Source organism: Amia ocellicauda, chromosome 10 (assembly GCF_036373705.1).
Source record: "Amia ocellicauda isolate fAmiCal2 chromosome 10, fAmiCal2.hap1, whole genome shotgun sequence".
Taxonomy (NCBI): domain Eukaryota; kingdom Metazoa; phylum Chordata; class Actinopteri; order Amiiformes; family Amiidae; genus Amia; species Amia ocellicauda.
The window spans coordinates 18444966-18465690 of record NC_089859.1 but is presented as its reverse complement, the minus strand read 5'-3'; the positions used below and the strand labels follow the sequence as shown (position 1 = coordinate 18465690).

The window sequence follows — 20725 nt, the reverse complement described above, 5'->3', positions numbered from 1 at the left end:
GGAAGGTGACAATGTGCCTGAGCTGTGGGTTCCGAGACCCCAGGGCAATCCTGTGGATGGGCGACATTAGCTGCCCAAACCAGGAGAGCTCTCTGTGCAGCAGCTCATTCCACATGAACGGGGGGGCACATTGGAGATGGTAACTCAACGTACCGGCCGGGCCAGCAGTAACACCGGAGTAAACATGTAATTTACTACCACTCCCTGCTCTACAATCTTATTTACCATGTCAGTCTCGGCCAGAGACAGCACAAGGGCTAGACTCATCTGGGACGCCGATCTTACATTCTTACACCCAACCACTTCTCCCACCGCCAACACACACAGCTCTAGCAGACAGAATACGTCAGGAGTAAACTTGACTCCATGATGCCAAGTCAGTTTTTCAAAATGCGATCCCGGCCATAACGGCCCCAGCAAAAAACCCAGACTCGCCTTAAACTCAGCATAAACAAAAGCAATGAAACAGATACAAACAGTGTAAAAAACATGAAAAGAGAACAGAGAGAAAACAGGCCTGCAGCCACCCGCACTCACTCACTCACAAGCTCCGCCCACTCACTCCCAGCATGCGCTCAGACAGAGATGCCCTTCCTCCTGCAATGCAATAAATATACCCAGATAAGGGACAAATTATTTAATAAAATAATAAATGCCCACTCAATCTTTGATTAAAAAATAAATAAAAATAAATGAAAACTGTCAAGTCCTCCTCAGGGATGGACACACAGCCCCCCTGGCTGCCCAATATGTAGCCACCTGCCACAGCCTGAGGGGCAGAGTGACACACGAACACCAGCTGTAGAGGAAGTTTAAATACTTGTTTGTAATGTATGTCCTTGTATTTCTGTGTTTGAAAACAAATCAAAAAGTAATCTGTAAATAGTAAATCTATTTTCTTTCTTTCTATTAATTTAGTTTTTCTGTAATTTAATACATCTTATAAGGTATTGTGATTTATAATTAATTATTTATTTTCCTTATATGTATGCATGTTCAATTGCTTTGACATTACAAATTTGTTTGTAATGTCAATAAAGCACCTTGAATTTAATTTGAATTGAGAGAGAAAGAGATTAGTCTGTTTCCCTGGAATCTGAGAATCATGCAGGCAGGGGGTGTGGGGGATGCTATTGCTATACAAGTCTGGGTGTTAATATAGGTGAGGGACACAGGTGCTGTTTTTTCTGATCTCTGCATTCCTGTTTGAGCAGCTGCAGCAGGGTTTACAGGGGTCAGAGGTGACAGGTCAGACCTGCTTTGATCCCTGACCTTTCATAGACTGAGGGAGAAGACAGAGATGTCTGTAAATCCCTTAAAGGTTCCCTGTTTAATTTTCTCCATTGCCCTGTTCATGAGCCCTGCTTTGGCAACACTGGTGTAACTTGGTGCAGAGAGGGATAGAAGGGTGGGTGTTGAAGATCTGTTTTTTCTTTTTCTTAAGCCCGACACACCAGCACGTCACATCGTCGTGCCGCTTCAAATTTGATGCGTCATGGATAGTGCCACACCAACGCATCTCACAAGCGTCAATTCCCCTTTCCCTGTGAAAAAAATATCAGTATTCTGAATAAACAATCCAGCTCACTGACCATCGCCTCGGGTAATAGAACATGAGAGAGATAGATATAGATAGATATAGATAGAGATATATAGATATAGCGATTTAGATAGATAAGATATACATAGATATAGATAGATAGATAATGTCTGTGTTTTGGGAAAACAATGAATTGTCAACACATGAGGAGGAGGAAGGGGTGGAGGAGGAAGAAGGAGAAGCACTTTTATTAATCAGCCCTTTATCAAAAAAAAGAAAGAAGATTGTGGGTTCACGAAACGCTGAAAAAGAGAGGAGCTAGTAGAGTATCGCAAACTGATACAAGAACTGAAGTTCGATGACAAAAGTTTTCGGTAGTACTTCAGGATGTCAAAACACCTTTGAGTTACTGCTGGATTTGGTGAAAGAAGACCTGGTGATGCAGTACATGACATACAGGCAGCCTATTGGTCCCAGAGAGACTGGCTATATTGTTTCAGGTAAGAACCTAAAGTACACCGAAATACTTTATCTGTATTTAAAGGTGTTAGATATTTCGTTTATCACTGCATTGTGTGTTCGCCATGAAAATGTGCTTCTAAATTAAGGTTCATTGTCATCATAAAGAGAAAATACAACAAAATCCATTCTTCAACCATGTACTTTCTTTCTATTCTTAAATGATTAACCAAACAAACCAATTGTACAGTGTTGTTAAACATTTTATTTGAGTACCAGTACTTTAAATTAAATCAGAATGTAAAGCAATTTGCATTGTATTATATATTCATTGAATAATAAATAAGTTATACATTAAATTGGCATGGATAATCCTCAGTATAATAATTGTGCTTGCTTTTGTAATGCCTACATTTAATAAAGTTTAGCACTTTTTTTTTGTTATTGAAAAAAATTATAAAAAAAACAGTTTTAAACTTTACAAAAAGTTTACAATGGCAATCCTGGTAATATTCCTCGGAGGATTATCCATGCCCATTTAAAAATAACGTATAACATTTAGTTAATGTATAATAATTAATTAATGTTATGATTAATGTATAACAGTTAGGAAAAGATATACAGTTTATTTATAGGCTATAAGGTATAAACTCTGGCTGGTGGGCAGATTGGTTCTGACCAGGAGATGGATTCTGGAAGCGGGTGATATTGGGATAATCTTTCTTTCCTAATATTAGACGTTGGATACACAACCCATAGGCAACTACGAAAAACAGGTGATTATTAATATTTTCTGGAATATTATTTTTTGGCGGTGGGAGCGGGGACTCAAACTTGGACCTCCCGCACGACAGCAAAGATCTTACCACATAAATAAATTGTCTATTTATTTATATTTAAATTATTATAATAAACTATTTAATACATTTCTCCCACAGTGTACAACATGATACGATAGAAACATAATGCCTGCCGGCGTTTTAAAGTTTTAAAGCGGGAATATTCAGATAAGTCATAAGTGGTCACATCTTAACATTAAAATAAAGTCAACTCACCTGGTATATTAATCTCTGAAGTGATCAGTCTCCAAATATTTTCTCTTTGCTCTGTGTCTGTAAATTGTAGAGGAAGGGTCATATAAAACAGGGAATCTCTGAACACTGTATTATTTTTTCTTCCATTTTTCGAGTCTGACGTCACTCAGGAATGGACTGCCATTGGTCGAGAGCTCAAGCGTCTCTCCAGCGTTGCGTCAAAAATTGCTCTGGGAGAATTTTTGACGCGACCCCTGATGACGCGACACGACGCGCTGGTGTGTCTGGGTCCATAGACATGCATTATATTAAAAATTGAGGCGACGCGACGTGCTGGTGTGTCCCAGGCTTTAGTCTCTCCTGTCAGTGAGTCAGTCACTGTATGAGAAATGGGGAGATGGCGGCAAAAAGTTTTATGAGGAATAATTAGAGAATAGGATTAAATAATAGTGGAAAGTACAGAATATGAGAAGAGGGTGGGAGAGATGTAAGGACTGAGCCCCCACCTGTCTATCTCTCTCTCCCTCCCTCTCTCTCACCCTCTCTCTGTGTGTCAGTGAGTTTCTGGGTGACTTCCAGGTAGCTATGTTTGCTCTGTCTCTCTGTGTTGCCGTCTCTGAGCCTGAGTGTGTGTGTAGGTGTGTGAGTGTGAGAATGTGTGTCAGTGAGTGTGAGTGTTTGAGACTGAAGACAGAAATACATTTTCTTCTAAACTGTGAAAAATATTCCCAAACAACAGACAATTTTATAAGAAAAACCACACAGTACACACAGTAAATATTGTTTATTTACTGAAATATTGTTTCTTTATCATTTCTCTCTTTGAAAAAAGGTTTGACAATACTAATACACTGTTGTCATGCGAATAAAGCAAATTTTATTGAATTGAATTGAGTGTGTGTTTGAGATTGAGTGTGAGTTGATGGTTTCTGTCCTGCAGGGCAGCAACGGAGATAGTGGAGGACATCAGGCAGGGTGTGGTGGGGGTATACGGAGCTGAAAAGTTGAGTGAGCTCTTCAAACTACTGCCACACACAGAGGAGGTAGGATCATACACAGGATCTCATCTCTCCCCTTCTCTCGTCATCTGTCTTCCCTGGTCTCTCCCTGTCCCTTCCTGCCCTGTCTCTCCCTTTCCGCCCACTGTCCCTCACTTGACATTTTTTTTTCTGTCTCTATGTTCTCACTTTTGATTGACTTATTTAAAGAGCTGTGTGTGCATGTCTTGACTGTTTGTCCCTCTGTACCTCTGTGACTGCAGGAGAAGCGGCTGCGGACGTTTCAGGGGGAGCGCAGTCAGCTGGAGGAGGCCGACCTCTTCATGCTGCTAATACTGGAGGTGCCAAGGTACCCCAAACTGTACTGCAGACCCCCAATACACTGTCCTGTACCCCAAGATATTGTCCTTTTATCCAAAACAGAACACCCAGCACCAACATACCCCAGACCCCAGGGTTGTTCAGGACATCTCACCTCTCCTTAAGGGTGATCTGGCAGATGTGGGGGGGTCTCTCACTACTTCCTCCTCCATGCTGTGTCTGCCTGTCTGCCTCCCCTAGTTTATCAGACTTCATCTTATTTATCTCCAGTACTTTATTTATCTCTCTGTCTCTCTCTCTCCAGTGTCCGTCTGAGGCTGGAGGCTCTGATCCTGCAGGAGGAGTTTGACCCCTTGATGACCTCTCTGTGCAGGGAGGCAGGAGTGCTGCGGGAAGCAGCCCAGGGTGAGGCTGGTAGGCGGGGCCTGGTAGTATAGCACAGTATGCTATGTATAGGACCTTATTCACGGTCTCAGCGAAAACTAACTTAGAAGGTATCATTTCTGGAAGTGTGATAAATAAACATGTATCATTGTTGTGTTGTGTTGGACAGCACTGTGGAGTTCAAATCCCGGGTGGGGCAGTGCTGTTGTACCCTTGAGCAAGGTACTTCACTTAGATTGCTCCAGTAAAATGCCCAGCTGTATAAATGGGTACAAATGTAAGTCGCCCTGGAAAAGAGCGTCTGCTAAATGACAAATAATGTAATGTTCCTAGCCATGTGAGTGATTATTATTATGACAACGATAAAGCCCTGTCATTTCACAGATTTCCAGTGGACATACAAAAGAGGAAAACCTGGATTCCCTTTCAAATCAAAAGACAGCCATTACTGAATGGGAAGAGCCTTCTGACCTGCCAATAGGTGAAAACATGTACCAAAGCTGCCCAATAGGTGCCCTGCTGGTAGGAGGAAGACCCGCCCCTGGCATCTGTGAAAAGTCTCCTCCTGACTGCAGCTACCTGCCATTTCTTTTTCACTTTGCCAGTGAAATATGCTTTTGGTTCCGTTTCGATTTACGTAAGTGCAAAAAATGGAGAAGTGTGCTCACCTGCTCTTCGGAGTGTGGATAATTTTTGTAGAACCTCTTTGGGGTGTCATTTACAATTTTATACTCTTCGGAGTCTGGACTACGGTCTTTTATCGAGACCCCCGAAAGGGGCATTTCACTGGTGTTCCGGGTGCCAGGGCAAGCTGCCCTCAGACGATGGGCACGACCTCTGTGTGCGCTGTCTGGGAGACGAACGCGCCCAGCATGCATTGATGGGAGAAGGGGGCTGTGAGCACTGTGCAGCCTTTATGGAGGCCACGCGCCGCAAGAGGGCCAGGAACTCCCCGCCGTTGAGAGCCTCAACAAGCTGCTGCAGCGGAAGCTCTGCCCACCACTCATCTGCAGGCTCAGCTCCACATAGACCCCCCTCCACAGGCCTCTCCGCGACGACAGGTTAGACGACGATCCTCATCCTCCAGGGCTTCACCAGCGAGGGTGAAGTCCGCTTCCCCCTCTCCACCTCCTCATAGGCACTCTCCAGAAGGGAGGGCACGTTCCCCCAGAAGGAGGTCCCCGAGAGCTAGACGATCCCGCTCCAGATCTTGATTGTCCAGACACTCCACTCCCCGAGCTTCACCACGCCATAGGAGACAGGAAGGGGACGGGTTTAGAACAATGCCCCGTTAGTTTGGGGAGGTTAGGGTGCTCCCATCACCCCAGGTCAGACGTTTGGTAAAACGGTGGACTTCTCAATTGAATGGTTGGCTAAGGCGAAGGAGACAGCATCCAAATATGCGGATCTCCAGCAGGCTAGTAGGCATGCCACAACGGCGCCAGTGGGGCTACCAGCAACCCAACAGACAGTGGCCAAGGCCAGGGAAGCCTCAACCAAGACTGCAACAGACCAGTGGCCCGCAGAATGAGCAGCACCACAGAAGCCAGCTGCAAGCAAGAGGAAAGAATAGGCTCTCTTGCTGGTGGCCTAAGGGCAAGGGAGACCCCCAACAGCCTTCTGTGAAGCCACAGGAACATCCCTGAAGGGGCGCGGCCACCATCACCACCCCCACCACCCTCTAATAGACCAACCAGACTCGACCAATGGCAAGCCTGGCTGCGAATGACGATGACCCACAAATACGCCCTCCAATTCTACTCAATTCAGGGGAGCGCTGACCACTCCTGTCGGATATCCAGAAAGGGCAAAAGCTCTGTCACAGGAGATCTCTGTAATGCGGGAAAATCGAGTGATATGACTAGTGGCCGACGAAGACTCTCCAGCAGTCTTCTACTAGGGGTACTTCCCTGGGCCAAAGAAGAACAGAGGCTTTAGGCCCATTCTTTATCTGAGGGGCGTCAACATGTTTCTGAAGAAAATAAACTTCCGAATGTTGACTGTGCAGCGTATCCTCCAGTCCGTCCGGACGGGCGATTGGTTCACGTCAATAGACCTCCGGGACGCCTACTTCCACGTCCCCATCCTCCCAGTGCACAGAAAATGTCTGCGCTTCGCCTTCCAGGGTCAGGCGTATGGGTTTAGTGTCCTGCCGTTCGGCCTCTCACTGTCTCCTCGCACATTCTCAAAATGCATGGAAGAGGCCTTGGCCCCCCTCAGGACAAAGGGGATAAGGATCCTGAATTACCTGGATGACTGGCTGGTGTGCGCAGACTTCAGGCTTCAGGCGGTGGACTGCACTGGGTCTCGCAGTTCACATAGAGAAAAGCTCCCTCGATCCCGCACAGACGGTGGGGTTCTTGGAAATGAAGCTGGACTCTCAGGACATGCTTGCCTACGTATCCAGAGACAGAATCGAGTCCTTGAAGAAATGCCTTGCATAATTCAGAAGGGTAAAATTACAAAAACTGTTGGGGCTGATGGTGGCCATCTCGAATATTCTCCCCCTGGGTCTTCTGCACCTGCACCCATTACAACGCTGGGTGTAATTTGAAAGGGAATGATAGGTAATCATAACAACCCCAGTTCCCTGAAGAAGAAAGACAGCCATTACCCTTTGGGGGTTGCTGGACCAGACAACCTTTCTGATGAAGAAATGTCAGATAGCTGCAGTCAGTAGGAGACTTTTCACAGATGCCGGGGGCGGGTCTTCCTCCTGCCAGCAGGGCCCCTCTTGGGCAGCTTTGGTACATGTTTTCACTGATTGCCAGGTCAGAAGGGTCTTCCCATTCATTAATGGCTGTCTTTCTTTTTCAGGGAACCGGGGTTATGATAATAACCTATCGTTATCACAAAATACCGAGACATTGGACCACTTTTTTGTAGTATTTATTTCAATTGGTATTAATTGGACTTCTTACATTAATTCAACTCTTAAATGATTCAAACAGTGGCTCTCAAAAGTATTCACCCCCTTGGAATATTCAACATTTCATTGTGTTACCACATAAAATCAGTATCGATTTAATCAGGAGTTTTTGTCACTGATCAACACAGAAAATGTCCATAATGCCAAAGTGAAAAATAGAATCTGCAAATTGTTCTAAATTAATTACAAATACAAAACATAAAATAATTGAATGCATAAGTATAAGTATATGCATACAGTATGTTGATCCACTGATCAACACAGAAAATGTTCATGTCAACTGAAGCTTCTGCCATTCATGCCCCAATAAGGGCCCTCTCTTTCAAAGTCACTTAGATCCTTTCCTCTTCCCATCTTGCTCGAAAGTCGAGGTCAACTGGGCCTGCTCAGCATTTCTATACATGCGTAGAGCATAGAGCATGATAAGATATGAATTGCTTAATTGTTTCATGCAGTACACCTCTTTGGAGGCATATTTCCAATGTGCATTTTTATGTTTAGCTCTGATTGTGTGGTGTATCAATTTATTTTGGATGCGATCGGGGTAAAGGGCATTGTAAACTTCACACGTGCTTTTTATAATCGGTTTATTCTTCACTTGGCCTGGAGAATGACAGCGGAAACTGCCGATTCTCCCTTTGCAAATCAATATCATGCACGTAACCCTCATTCCAATCACTGTATTGCTCTTGCTGCTTTGACTTTGAAATTCTCCTATTCTCTTTCTCTGTCAGAGCTGTTCAACTGTCAAGAGTTGCACTTTATTCTACGTCTTGTCCTCAAAGCCGGGAACTACATGAATGCTGTAAGTCATTCTGTCAGTCTGTGATGAGTAAGTGTGAGATGGTGTAGAAGGGGCTGCAGTGCAGGCAGCTTCATTAATGTCCATTTAATTTTACTGCAGGAGGTAATAAACTCCAACTGTCTGCAGAGAGAGTGGGGATGCAGAGTGTGTATCTGTGTTGTGTCCTCTGTGTGTGTTGAGGTGGGGGGGTGCATGTCTGTGTCATTCTCTGTGTGTCTCTCTGTGTTGATTCATTGTGTGTGTATCTGTGTGTTGACTAATTGTGTCTCTGTCTTTACACACTGTGGGTGTTCTTGCAGGGTGGCTATGCTGGTAATGCGGCTGGGTTCCGGATCGCCTCTCTGCTCCAGTTGGCCGACACCAAGGCCAACCGGCCCGGCATGAACCTGCTGCATTACGTGGCCATGGTAAGACCTGGACTGTACTGAAAAGGACTGGTTTTATCAGACTGTAACTATGTGCATGTGTGTGTGTGTGTGCGTGCATGCGCACGCTGTCTGCCTCAGGCCCTTCTCTGACCATCCCTCCTTTATCCGTCTTTTTGTGGTGCTGCGTGTAGAGACAGGCTATTTGCCCGCACACACACACGCACACACACACACAGAAGGCCAGCGCTAACGTTTTGTGGGACATAGGCAAAACATTTTAGTGGTGCCCATCTTGATGGCGGAGAGAAAAAGTAAAAGACACAAACATTTAAATAGTGCACAGCACAGAAGATGTGTTGCAATTTAACATACACTTCACATGTTGAAGAAATATATTTATTAAAACAAAAAATGTAAATAGTGTACTATGCACCTTGAAATAAAAGCAATAACTAATATTAGTTTTTTTATTTATTTATGTATTTATTTCTTGGCAGACACCCTTATCCATGGCGACATTTTAGCTCTGTACGCCACCACAATGGATTTGAAAGAAAACAATCAAGATGTTCTTTAAGTGAAGACTTTCATCTTTAATTTGAAGGTAGATACATCCAAATTGGGTGAACAGTGTAGGAATTACACCCATTTTTAGGGGCTCAAAAGTAATTGGACAAACTAACATAATCATGAATTAAATGGTGAGTTCAATGACAATGACTGAAGTCTGGAAACCCATAGACCTAGATGCTGGGTTTCTTCCCGGGTGATGCTCTGCCAGGCCTGTACTGCAGCTGTCCTTAGTTTCTGCTTGTTCTTGGGGCGTTTCACCTTCAGTTTTGCCTTCAGCAAGTGAAATGTATGCTCAATTGGATTCAGGTCAGGTGATTGACTTGGCCATTGCACAACATTACACTTCTTCGCCTTAAAGTCTTGGGTTGCTTTCGCAGTATGCTTCTGGTCATTGTCCATCTGCACTGTGAAGCGCTGTCCAATGAGTTTTGAAGCATTTGGCTGAGCAGATAATATAGCCCTAAACACTTCAGAATTCATCCTGCTGCTTTTGTCAGCAGTCACATCATCAATAAATACAAGGCAACCAGTTCTTTGGCAGCCATACATGCCCATGCCATAACATGCTTCACAGATGAGGTGGTATGCTTCGGATCATGAGCAGTTCCTTCCCTTCTCCATACTCTTCTCTTGCCATCATTCATGTACAAGTTGATCTTTGTCTCATCTGTCCATAGGATGTTGTTCAAGAACTGTACAGAGTTCTTTAGATGTTTTTTTGGCAAACTCTAATCTGGTCTTCCTGTTTCTGCGGCTTACCAATGGTAATCTTGATTGTTGACTTTGACACAGATACGCCTACCACCTGGAGGGTGTCCTTGATCTGGCGAACTGTTGTGAAGGGGTTTTTCTACACCAGGGAAATAATTATTCCATCATCCACCACAGTTGTTTTCTGTGGTCTTCCGGGCCTTTTGGTGTTCCTGAGCTCACCAGTGCGATCTTTCTTTTTAAGAATGTACCAAATAGTTGATTTGACCACACCTAATGTTTTTGCTACCTTTCTGATTGGTTTGTTTTGATTTCTCAGCCTAATGATGGCTTTATAATGTGGTTATTTCAGGATATATACGATTATCTCCGACCATAACATTTGCACATAAACTGAGGGCCATTTACGCTATTTACTGGTGTATTTGGGATTGACGTTGTCCTTCTCTGGGGCTGTATACCTCGATTTAAACACCTTCTGATAGGTCTGTTTGAGCAAGTGGGTTGAAAGGACACCATGTGTGCAAGAGCAAAGGCTGAGCTTTGTTTTGATACTAAACATCATGGCTTTACGAACCGGAATGACGTTCTATTATACCATTAAGTGACTGAAGGTACTCTTCAAGAAATGTCCAGTTTATAGCACTTACACAAGTTAAAATGTTTTAGTATCCGAAAACACTGAAAAGTAAAAATCAATTGTATACACCCTTTTGACTACTTTTGACTCCTTAACATTTGGCCTCCTAGTTATCTGCTTACATGGGATATTATGTTGATTTCAAAGCTAACATGTTGTGTGCCAAAGCGCTTAGTTATTTTTTTGGTTAACAAAATATATATATATATATATGTCTTATTTAAGGGGCCCTTTGATATTCTGGGGTCCTAGGCGCCTGTATGTCGGGGTGGCCCTGCACTCACTCACACACAGACACACTGACACTCACACAGGCACAGTGTCATGTATTCACCAATTCACCACCAGAGGTCATCATCACCTGAATTCTAATCCTGTCTCTCACATTCCCTAACACCAAGTGCAATCATCCACTTGACATTCCTCAGCACCATGTGTACTTGCACCATCAACCATTTCCTCCCATTTATCCAGCACTCCCAGCTTCTGTTACCTGCTTCCCCCTGCCCCACATATACACCGATCAACCATAACATTATGACCACCTGCCTAATATTGTGTAGGTCCCCCTTTTGCCGCCAAAACAGCGCTGACCCGTCAAGGCATGGACTCCACTAGACCTCTGAAGGTGTGCTGTGGTATCTGGCACCAAGACATTAGCAGTAGATCCTTTAAGTCCTGTAAGTTGCGAGGTGGGGCCTCCATGGATTGGACTTGTTTGTTCAGCACATCCCACAGATGCTCGATTGGATTGAGATCTGGGGAATTTGGAGGCCAAGTCAACACCTTGAACTTGTGGTTCATCAGACTAGGCCACCTTCTTCCATTGCTCCGTGGTCCAGTTCTGATGCTCACGTGCCCATTGTAGGCACTTTTGGCAGTGGATAGGGGTCAGCATGGGCACCCTGACTGGTCTGTGGCTACGCAGCCCCATACGCAACAAACTGTGATGCACTGTTTGTTCTGACACCTTTCTATCAGCATCAGCATTAACTTTTTCACCAATTTGAGCTACAGTAGCTCGTCTGTTGGATCGGACCACACGGGCCAGCCTTCGCTCCCCACGTGCATCAATGAGCCTTGGCCGCCCATGACCCTGTCGCCGGTTCACCACTTTTCCTTCCTTGGACCACTTTTGATAGGTACTGACCACTGCAGACCGGGAACACCCCACAAGAGCTGCAGTTTTGGAGATGCTCTGACCCAGTTGTCTAGCCATCACAATTTGGCCCTTGTCAAAGTCGCTCAGATCCTTACGCTTGCCCATTTTTCCTGCTTCTAACACATCAACTTTGAGGACAAAATGTTCACTTGCTGCCTAATATATCCCACCCACTGACAGGTGCCATGATAACGAGATTATCAGTGTTATTCACTTCACCTGTCAGTGGTCATAATGTTATGGCTGATAGGTGTATATACCCCTTTGTTCCTCATACACCTTGTGAAGTCTTGTATTCTCTTTGAGCTGCATTACTGCGTGTTACTACCCTGTTATAGTATATTCATGTTTTGACCCTTGCCTCCGTTTGACCTGTTTTTTGGATTTCCTGCCCTACAACTTGTGCCCATGTTTTGACTTTGACCACGTCTCCTGGATCCCATTGCTGACATGACGTGGGGCAGAAACCTTTACCACATTCTGCATATGGGTTTTACCTTCTTCCTGCTGCTCTCCCCAGTCCAGGCCAAATCCACCGATGTAGTTGTCTGAAACAGCAGACATGGGGAAGGAAAACGGCACGTTGTGTGTCGCGCACCCACACAGCCAAGGCCTTTTTTCATGCTATGTTCTACACATTGTCTGGTTGTACAATTACCCCTATCGCTGCTTTGTTGATCTGTGGTCAAATTTGGCAGATCTGGTGTTCCAGCTCCTTGATCTTAAATTTTTCAGGGAGATTTATCCGTTCAAACGGACTTTGCAGTAGTGACACCCCAGCGTCCAATGGCATTTCTCATCCGGTCATTGTTTACTGTAACACGGGGTAGAGCGGTCTTACCTTTTACGGTACAATGGGAGTTGTATTAGTTAAACAAACAATACACAATACAAAACAAAACCCAAACTCCTTGTTGACTCTACCTACACAGTGTAAACCCTCTCTAAACACCAACTGCTAATCAAAATGATAGACAAAAAACAAAACCGCAAACAGATCCAAATCACAAATCCAAAATAATAGTAATAATCCATTATAAGCCAGATGTTCTTTTTACCAAGTCGGCTTCCCACACAATCACGGTTAAATTTGGTCGGGTCGTTGCCAAAGTGGGGTTTGTAAGCCAGTGTATTCATCTACTTTTGTTAGTTTCTCTCTTATTTGCCCTCCTTGTCCTTTCTCCAGCAGATGCAGAGTTGCTCTGCTGGGGTTGCATGCTGGTTTATATAAATATAAATATAGCAATATTTTGTATACTGCCATCGAGTGTGTCCAGGTGGTAACTGCCATGGGGCGTTAAATTCAACACCCCAGATGGAATTAATAGGAGCAGCTCAAACCTTGGCTGCAATTCAGGCCTAAATTGTAACTGTGCATGCTCATAAGCGGTCATAGGAGGGGCACTACCTCCTGGAAGCAGGAAAAGAGGCATCAAATATGCATAACCAACGATTTGGCATGAATCCTTTTTTCTTCCATAAAATGTTCATAAAAAGTCACTTAAGTACAATTAAAAATCACAACTGACACTTGTCCCTCCCTGTCTAACTCCTCTCTCCAGGAGGCAGAGAAGAAAGAGCAGGAGGTCCTCTCCTTCCCCAGCAGACTGAGCCATGTGGGCGCTGCCTCTAGGTGAGTGTCACCCATTGCTGGAGAGGCCTGTCTTCACACACCATCATTGAATCGTCTGATTGCTGAGCCAGGGTCGTCACAATGGCTTGGTGAAACAGACCTCTTGAGCCACAGAGCTGGCAGAGGGAACTGCTCTTACTGGAGTGGGAACGATGGGAAACTGAGGGAAAGGGGTGGGCCATGCCATGGAGACAACAGAGCCACTGAGGGAAACACATGGTGCGGTGGGAGGTGGAGTCATGGCACTCACCAGTCCCGGGGAAGAGGCCTTAGAAAGAAAAATATTACAGTCTGTGGTGAGGGGGGGGCTGGGCGCAGTTTCTCCTCTCTCCCTGTTAACTTGGTGTGATAAGGATACAGTTTTGTGTCCTTCCTCACTGTGCACAGTGGTGCAATTACAACCATGTGGTAGTGCTGTTCTGTGAATGTGACCACTCCCCGCATCGTGCTGGGCACAGGGTTGTTTTGTACGTCTGACCTCATCGCTCCTCGCCCCAGGTTGTGTGAGGACTCTGTGCAGCTGGACCTGGCCAGGCTGCAGAGCAGGGTCGCCGCCCTGCTGGCCGCAGTGCAGACCGAGAGCGAGCTCAGGCAGCATACCCAGCCCTTCCTGGAGGTTAGTGTGGTTCGTTAACCCTGCCCTGCCCTGTACTGCCACACAGAGGCAGTGTGGAGCATTAGCGTTGCAGATCAGCAGAGCACCATGCTGATGATGATGACGATGATGCTTTGTTGCTTTGGCAACACTGCAGACCTGTTTGTCATGCCAATAAAGCACCCTTGAATTTGAATTTTAATTTGATAATTAATCTTTATTTATAGTAGACTTTTCATACAGAATTGAAATACAGGATTTTCAGCAAATTATGCCCCGTTTCCACTGGCAGGCGCGTCCGGACGCTTAAATGGGTGTTTCCACTGGCTAAGTGTCTGGACGCGTCCGGACGCGTGCGTGTTTTGTGGACAGTTAACTTGCTGGTGCTAGACGTGGCCGTAAGCGTCCGTCCCGCCCACTGAGGACATGATTCGCTTTCAGAATTGGAGGTGTGTGCTTGACTTGAGACACAGGGAAGAGATCAGATACATTGTGTCGGAAGATATAATCTCAAGTGCCGTGTGCAATCACGAAGAAATTACAAATTTAATAGCAGCATGGAGTGAAATCCACGTACAGAGACAATGACTGCTTATAGTTAATATCCAAGTGCATTAAAAACGTGGATTTCACAGGACCAGTGCAGTGCCTGACTAGTTAAAAATAAACTGAAGGATAATAATCGGATCGTAGCAGACGATTGTTATTAATATTTTATGAATAACTGGACGGTGTTTCAGGCTGTGGTTTTGTGAATGGTGTGCAGGACAATCCGCAGAGACAGTCAGTGTGAAGGCGAACGCGATTCAGTTAACGTGTGTCCATTTACAAGTGAAATTTATGAATAAATAAATACAGCAGATCTGGGTTTCCCTCTAAAACATTAAGGACTGGTTTAATAAATGCGTCCATAAACGCCATGACTGAGACGTGCACACGTTAGTTAAATTATAACCTGCTTTATTCTGGATGATTAATCGTGAAACGTGTGTATTTTGTTTCAACTGTAACTTGCCCTGGTTAAGGGCATCTGTTAAGTAAATTATAAATAATACGGCAAAAAATATATTGTTTGCAGTTACAAATCTGTAGTAAGAGTAATAAATTAAGGGAGTCACGCTGTGCTGTTTAAAATACATATATACTAGCACAAATGATCACGATAATAATAACAAAACATATTCGCTATTTAGTATTATTGTTGCACATGGAAACGTATTCTTATGAGGACATGCTTGTCTGAATATAATGTTGTCTACACACGTTTAGCTCTTCCTAATATCTCTTAACAGAAACGTGTATTTATTACGCTGTTAAAGCACAAAGAATAAAATAGACACACAAGTCCTCTCCACGTCAGGTTGTGTCGCTCGTAGTGTTTCCTGTCTCTGTTTTTAACACAAACACAAACACAAACCAAACCCACAGTTGCTGCTCCTCCCATCACAGGGACGGACTTCACAGCGGCCTGGTTTTGCAGACATGGCACGACATGGACGCTTAAGCCAGTGGAACCGAGGCATTAGTGATAATAACTGAAGATAAATAGGTAAAAAGGAAATAGGTTAAAAAAAAAAAAAAAAAACAGTACAGGGTTTAAAAGTATTAATCAAAAATATGAAAATATCTGATTACTGAAATTATTAAAAAGAACATTCTTGAAGAGAGAACTCTCATTCTAAGCAGAATGCAGCCCTGGGGTAAATCTGGAGTGTGCATTCTCTGCAGGTGGCCAAGGTGCGGCTGGGGCAGGCGCAGGGCGAGGTGCAGTCCCTGCGGGAGGCCAGCCAGGCCCTGGTGGACTTTTTCTGTGAGGATGGCGACTCCTTCAAGCTGGAGGAGGCCTGCAGAGTCTTCCACTGCTTCTGCCTGCGTTTCCAGAGAGCTGTGCAGGTGCATCTTAGTGTCTGTGTCTGTTATACAATACTTGAAAGCAGCAGTGTGTGTGTGTGTGTGTGTGTGTGTGTGTGTTTGTGTAACTCCACTTTCTCTATTTGCCATCCAGGAAAATGCCCAGCGGGAGCAGCAGGAGCGCCAGCGAGCAGAGAGGGAGGAGAAGCGCCAATCCATCGCCAGCTGCTCAGCACTGGAGGCCGACGGGTGGGGTAGCGGAGGGGGAGATGAGTTGGAGCGCACTCTGGAGCGGAACCTGCGCAATGCCTGGGGGGGGCGCAGCCTGCGGCGGAGACCTGTGTGCTCCCTCGGCCCTGGCCTGGCCTCCCTGCGCCCACACTCTGCCCACAACCTACCAGTCCATACGCCAGCCCCGCACAGACAATCCCCTGACCCCAACCCTGACCCCAACCCTGACCGCAGCACTGGCCCCAAACCCAATCCTGACCACAGCACTGACCCCAAACCCAATGCTGACCGCAGCACTGACCCCAAACCCAACCCCAATTACAGCGATTCTCCTGAGCCAGACAGTGCGGAGCTGCTGCGCCGTGTTGCTGAGAGAGTACTGAGAAGGCAATGCAGCCTGGGAGCCAGCAGCACCAGGGTCAGCAACAGGATTCAGAGACAGACTGCTGAAGACAAAGTACTAGCGACGACTGAGAAATCACAGCCAACAGAGCCCACCCAGCCAGCAAAGACCCAACAGACAAAGGAGGCCCCAGGGCAGCCAGTCTGCTGTGTGCAGCCCTCCGAGCCGGGCGTGGGGGATCGCGGGCGCGTGTGTCCAGAGTACCTACAGGTGGGGGAGACACTGGAGTGCCTGACATTGGTGCCCGGGCTGAAGTCATACGAGAACCTATCTGCGACTGCGCCCCGCCCCACTCCCCCCGCCCCTGCCCGCTGCTCCAAGTGGCAGAGGGAGAGGGAGGCAGAGGGCCTAGAGCGGGGGAGAGGCTGCAGGACCTCCATCAAAGAGCCAGCAGAGGGCATGAGGCACAGAAAGGAGCGGCCCAGGGAGATTGCACTGAAGAGAAGCCTGAGGGAGAGGGGCGGACTGGGGAACCGGGCCAGGGGTGGCACAGCCAGGGTAGACAAGCCCATTCCCACTGCTGAGGTCACAGAAGCCCTGCAAGGTTCCCAGCCGCCCTCGTCTCGCACCCTCTCCCAGCGCACCACTATCCCCACCCTCTCGCGCTCTGGCATTCTGTGGGAGAGGACGGAAGTGGCAGGCCGAGCCAGCGCAGCAATGCGACGGCATGCAGAAAGACCCAAACCAGACAAGGATAGGCTGGGCACCATAGCCACAGAGCCCCTGGGCCATGCCCCCTCACACAGAGGCTCTAGACGGCATGCTGCTGCCCCCCCCAGCACAGAGGTCCCCTCCCGCTCCCTGCAGAGTCCCCCTGCTGGCCCCAGGGTCCGGGCTCAGCATGGCGTCACTGCAGCCAAGCCCAGCAGCGCCGGAACCAGGAGCCCTGTGACCCAGCCCACCAAAACCACCCGTCCCCCCACACAACCCCAGTGGAGATGAGAGCGGGTGTTGCCACCCAACACTGAGACTGCAGCCTCAGGTGTGCACAGGAAAATGTGTTGTTTTTGGGTGTTTATATAAATATATATTTTGTTTTCCTTTAATTTATTTATCTATGGAAGCCCAGACAGTGTCTGCCCTCAGAAACGTCAGTCCCCAGTGCACAGAGGCAGTGATGCAGATGGAGACCCTGGGTGGCCAGTTGACCCATCAAATCTGGAGCACTCTCACCTTCTGGCCTGTGGGGCTCCTGTATGAGCTAGGTCTGAGCAAGCAAGGGGGTGCAGTGCACTCTCACCTCCCTGCAGGAACCCAGCAGCGCAGTCTGTCCAACACAGTGTAATGCCAACACTGTCTCAACAGCTGTCTGTCCGTCTGTCTGTCCATCCATCTGCCTGCTTGTCCTCCTGGGAATGGAGGCAGCGGCTGTGTGCAGCAGCTGTGTCTGCTGGGAGAGAGTTGGTGTTATGAGGGACTGCTGGTAGGGGGGTGGCTGGGCTGATGTTAGAGCTTCTACAAGGAATCCAGAGAGTCAGCAGCTTCAGCATTATGTCCCCCCTACACCCCCCACCCCTCATTACCCCCCAGTCATGTCTCGCTACTGTGTGCCAGCCAGTGTGATTAGCTTTACAGCACCTACACTTACTACCTCCAGCCATTTACTAACTCTGCATCCTCAAACCACCCTCACCTCCCCCTGTTTTCTCAAACATGCACCTTAGCCCCCCTGCAATACTGGTTCCCTCTTCCGGGGTTGTGAGGTTTGGGTGAAGGACAACCACAACCTACTGGCAGGAAGTGGGATTGAGATCCTAATAGTGCTACTCCACACTGCCCCCTACAGTATGCGCTGAAGGAGTTCCAGACTCCCAGGCTGTGTGCTACTGCTCTGTTAGTCCTGCATGTTGTCAGACAGTGAGGCACAGTTGTGGTAGTGCTGTCCACTCCAACCCCTCCTCTGTGTCTTTGTGCACAGAAACAAGAGCAAAGAGGGCTGCCTCCCCACTGAAAACGCACGCACATACACACACACAACCTGTCCCCCTCCTCCCTTCTCATGTTGCAGCTGCTAAGTGCTGATTGGTTGCTGTGTGAGTGGCAGTACAGGGCTCTGACAGACACCTTTGCACTGGGGTTCACATAAAGTATGGAGCGATCATTCGAACTCTAAAGCGACAGACCCATCATCTTTGCTGTGTGGAGAGCTGTGCTATTTCATCATGAACTGGAGGACAAGAGAAAGAGAGCAACATTATATGTGTATGTGATTGGAGTAAAGACACACAAACACAAAGTAATGTTTCCAATCTGTAGAAATGGACACTGCATTGGGGACTGTCCACAAGGGCTGTAGGAATAGAGGAGAGGTGAGGAGGGGGAGGGAGGGTTGTTGTGGAGCAGGGGGAGGGGGAGATTTGCGTTTCTCTCACACTGCCTCCCCCCATCTGTCTCCTAGCCCATGTGTCAGTCGATTCGTACATCTGTATGTCTGTCTTCCAGTACAGTGTCAATTCCTCTTTCTAGTGCACTTTATATAGGTCTTAGAGGTCCAAGGAATTATTTTATTTTATTGCAGATTATTGCTTTGTTTGTAATATACCACGATTGATTAAATAAAAAGTGATTATGTAAAGTTACTTTCATGTGTGCATCTGTGCGTCTATTCCTGTGTGTCTGTGTGTATGTCTGTGTCTGTGTGTGTGTCTCTGCATAACACACTTTCTCACATGTAAGATTTTGGATGTTGATTGTTTATTTTCTCAGGAAGTAAATTAAAGAGACAAAGAGCTTCAATCATAAATGCTCTGCAGTCTATAGGCAGAGGGAGAAAGGGAGGTGAAGGTGGGGGGAGAGGTTGCCTCTTCCTGCTTGGTGTCACATCCTCACTGGCTGGCAGGGCAGTGCTGTTGGATTTTTTGGGTAGGTGGTGTGGGGGTGTGCGGTGGCTGACATCGGCCCAGCATCCACATGTATTTGTTTAGAGGGAGAGCTAATGAGAGCCTGGCGCAAACGGAGAGTGTCTCCTATTGTCCCCTGAGCCCCCTACTACTTCCCTTTCCCTCGCTCTCATCTGTTCACTCTTCCTCTCCAGCTCAGTCATTCATGCTCTTTCATACTTATTCCCCTTCCTTCTCAATTTCTCCCCCCCTCTCGTTTCTTTCCACTGTCTACTGGAGCACTCAGTGCCTGGGAGTGTTGCCATGGAGATGTGAGAGGGGCCCTTTGGCATCCTTTTATGCCTTCTGTGTGTATCTGTAGTTGGGCCAGTGTGTTGTGTGTGTGTTTGTGAGTATGTGTGCATCTTTATTATTAATTAGATCTACAAAACACACAAAAAACAGGAAAGACAATATTATCCCACCTGAGAGAGTCTGGGATCCAGAGAAATGCAATGACCCCTGACCTCTCTAATGCCCTGACCAGCCTTCTGAGGGGCATGAGAAAATTGAGGAATTAGAGAGAGATAATGAAAGTTAGTTCTGTGCTTGATACAAATGTGTATGTATATGTTTATGTATATTAAGATTATTTTATTTATAATTTATATCATTTTTTTGGTTTGTTTTTTGTCCTGTCATTTATTTGATGAAACCCTGTGATTTTTTACCCTTCTATATACGCCGATCAGCCATAACATTATGACCAATGACAGGTGAAGTGAATAACACTGATAATGTCGTTATCATGACACCTGTCAGTGGGTGAGATATATTAGGCAGCAAGTGAACATTTTGTCCTCAAAGTTGATGTGTTAGAAGCAGGAAAAATGGGCAAGCGTAAGGATCTTAGCGACTTTGACAAGGGCCAAATTGTGATGTCTAGACAGCTGGGTCAGAGCATCTCCAAAACTGCAGCTCTTGTGGGGTGTTCCCGGTCTGCAGTGGTCAGTACCTATCAAAAGTGGTCCAAGGAAGGAAAAGCGGTGAACCGGCGACAGGGTCATGGGCGGCCAAGGCTCATTGATGCACGTGGGGAGCGAAGGCTGGCCCGTGTGGTCCGATCCAACAGACGAGCTACTGTAGCTCAAATTGGTGAAAAAGTTAATGCTGATGCTGATAGAAAGGTGTCAGAACAAACAGTGCATCGCAGTTTGTTGCGTATGGGGCTGCGTAGCCGCAGACCAGTCAGGGTGCCCATGCTGACCC

The 20725-nt window shown here is 46.5% G+C and overlaps 1 protein-coding gene across 1 annotated transcript in view; it reads left to right on the top strand.

Annotated features, from left to right (window-relative positions):
- fhdc2 (FH2 domain containing 2) overlaps positions 1-19216 on the top strand; it is a 30837-nt gene extending 11621 nt beyond the window's left edge. The window contains exons 4-12 of the mRNA XM_066715375.1: positions 3974-4076; positions 4295-4380; positions 4657-4757; positions 8400-8470; positions 8770-8877; positions 13487-13557; positions 14056-14173; positions 15881-16045; positions 16158-19216. Of these exons, the coding sequence (XP_066571472.1) occupies positions 3974-4076; positions 4295-4380; positions 4657-4757; positions 8400-8470; positions 8770-8877; positions 13487-13557; positions 14056-14173; positions 15881-16045; positions 16158-17579 (2245 nt within the window). The 3' untranslated portion in view covers positions 17580-19216. The remainder of the gene's footprint in view (positions 1-3973; positions 4077-4294; positions 4381-4656; positions 4758-8399; positions 8471-8769; positions 8878-13486; positions 13558-14055; positions 14174-15880; positions 16046-16157) is intronic.
- Positions 19217-20725: the final 1509 nt, after the last annotated feature.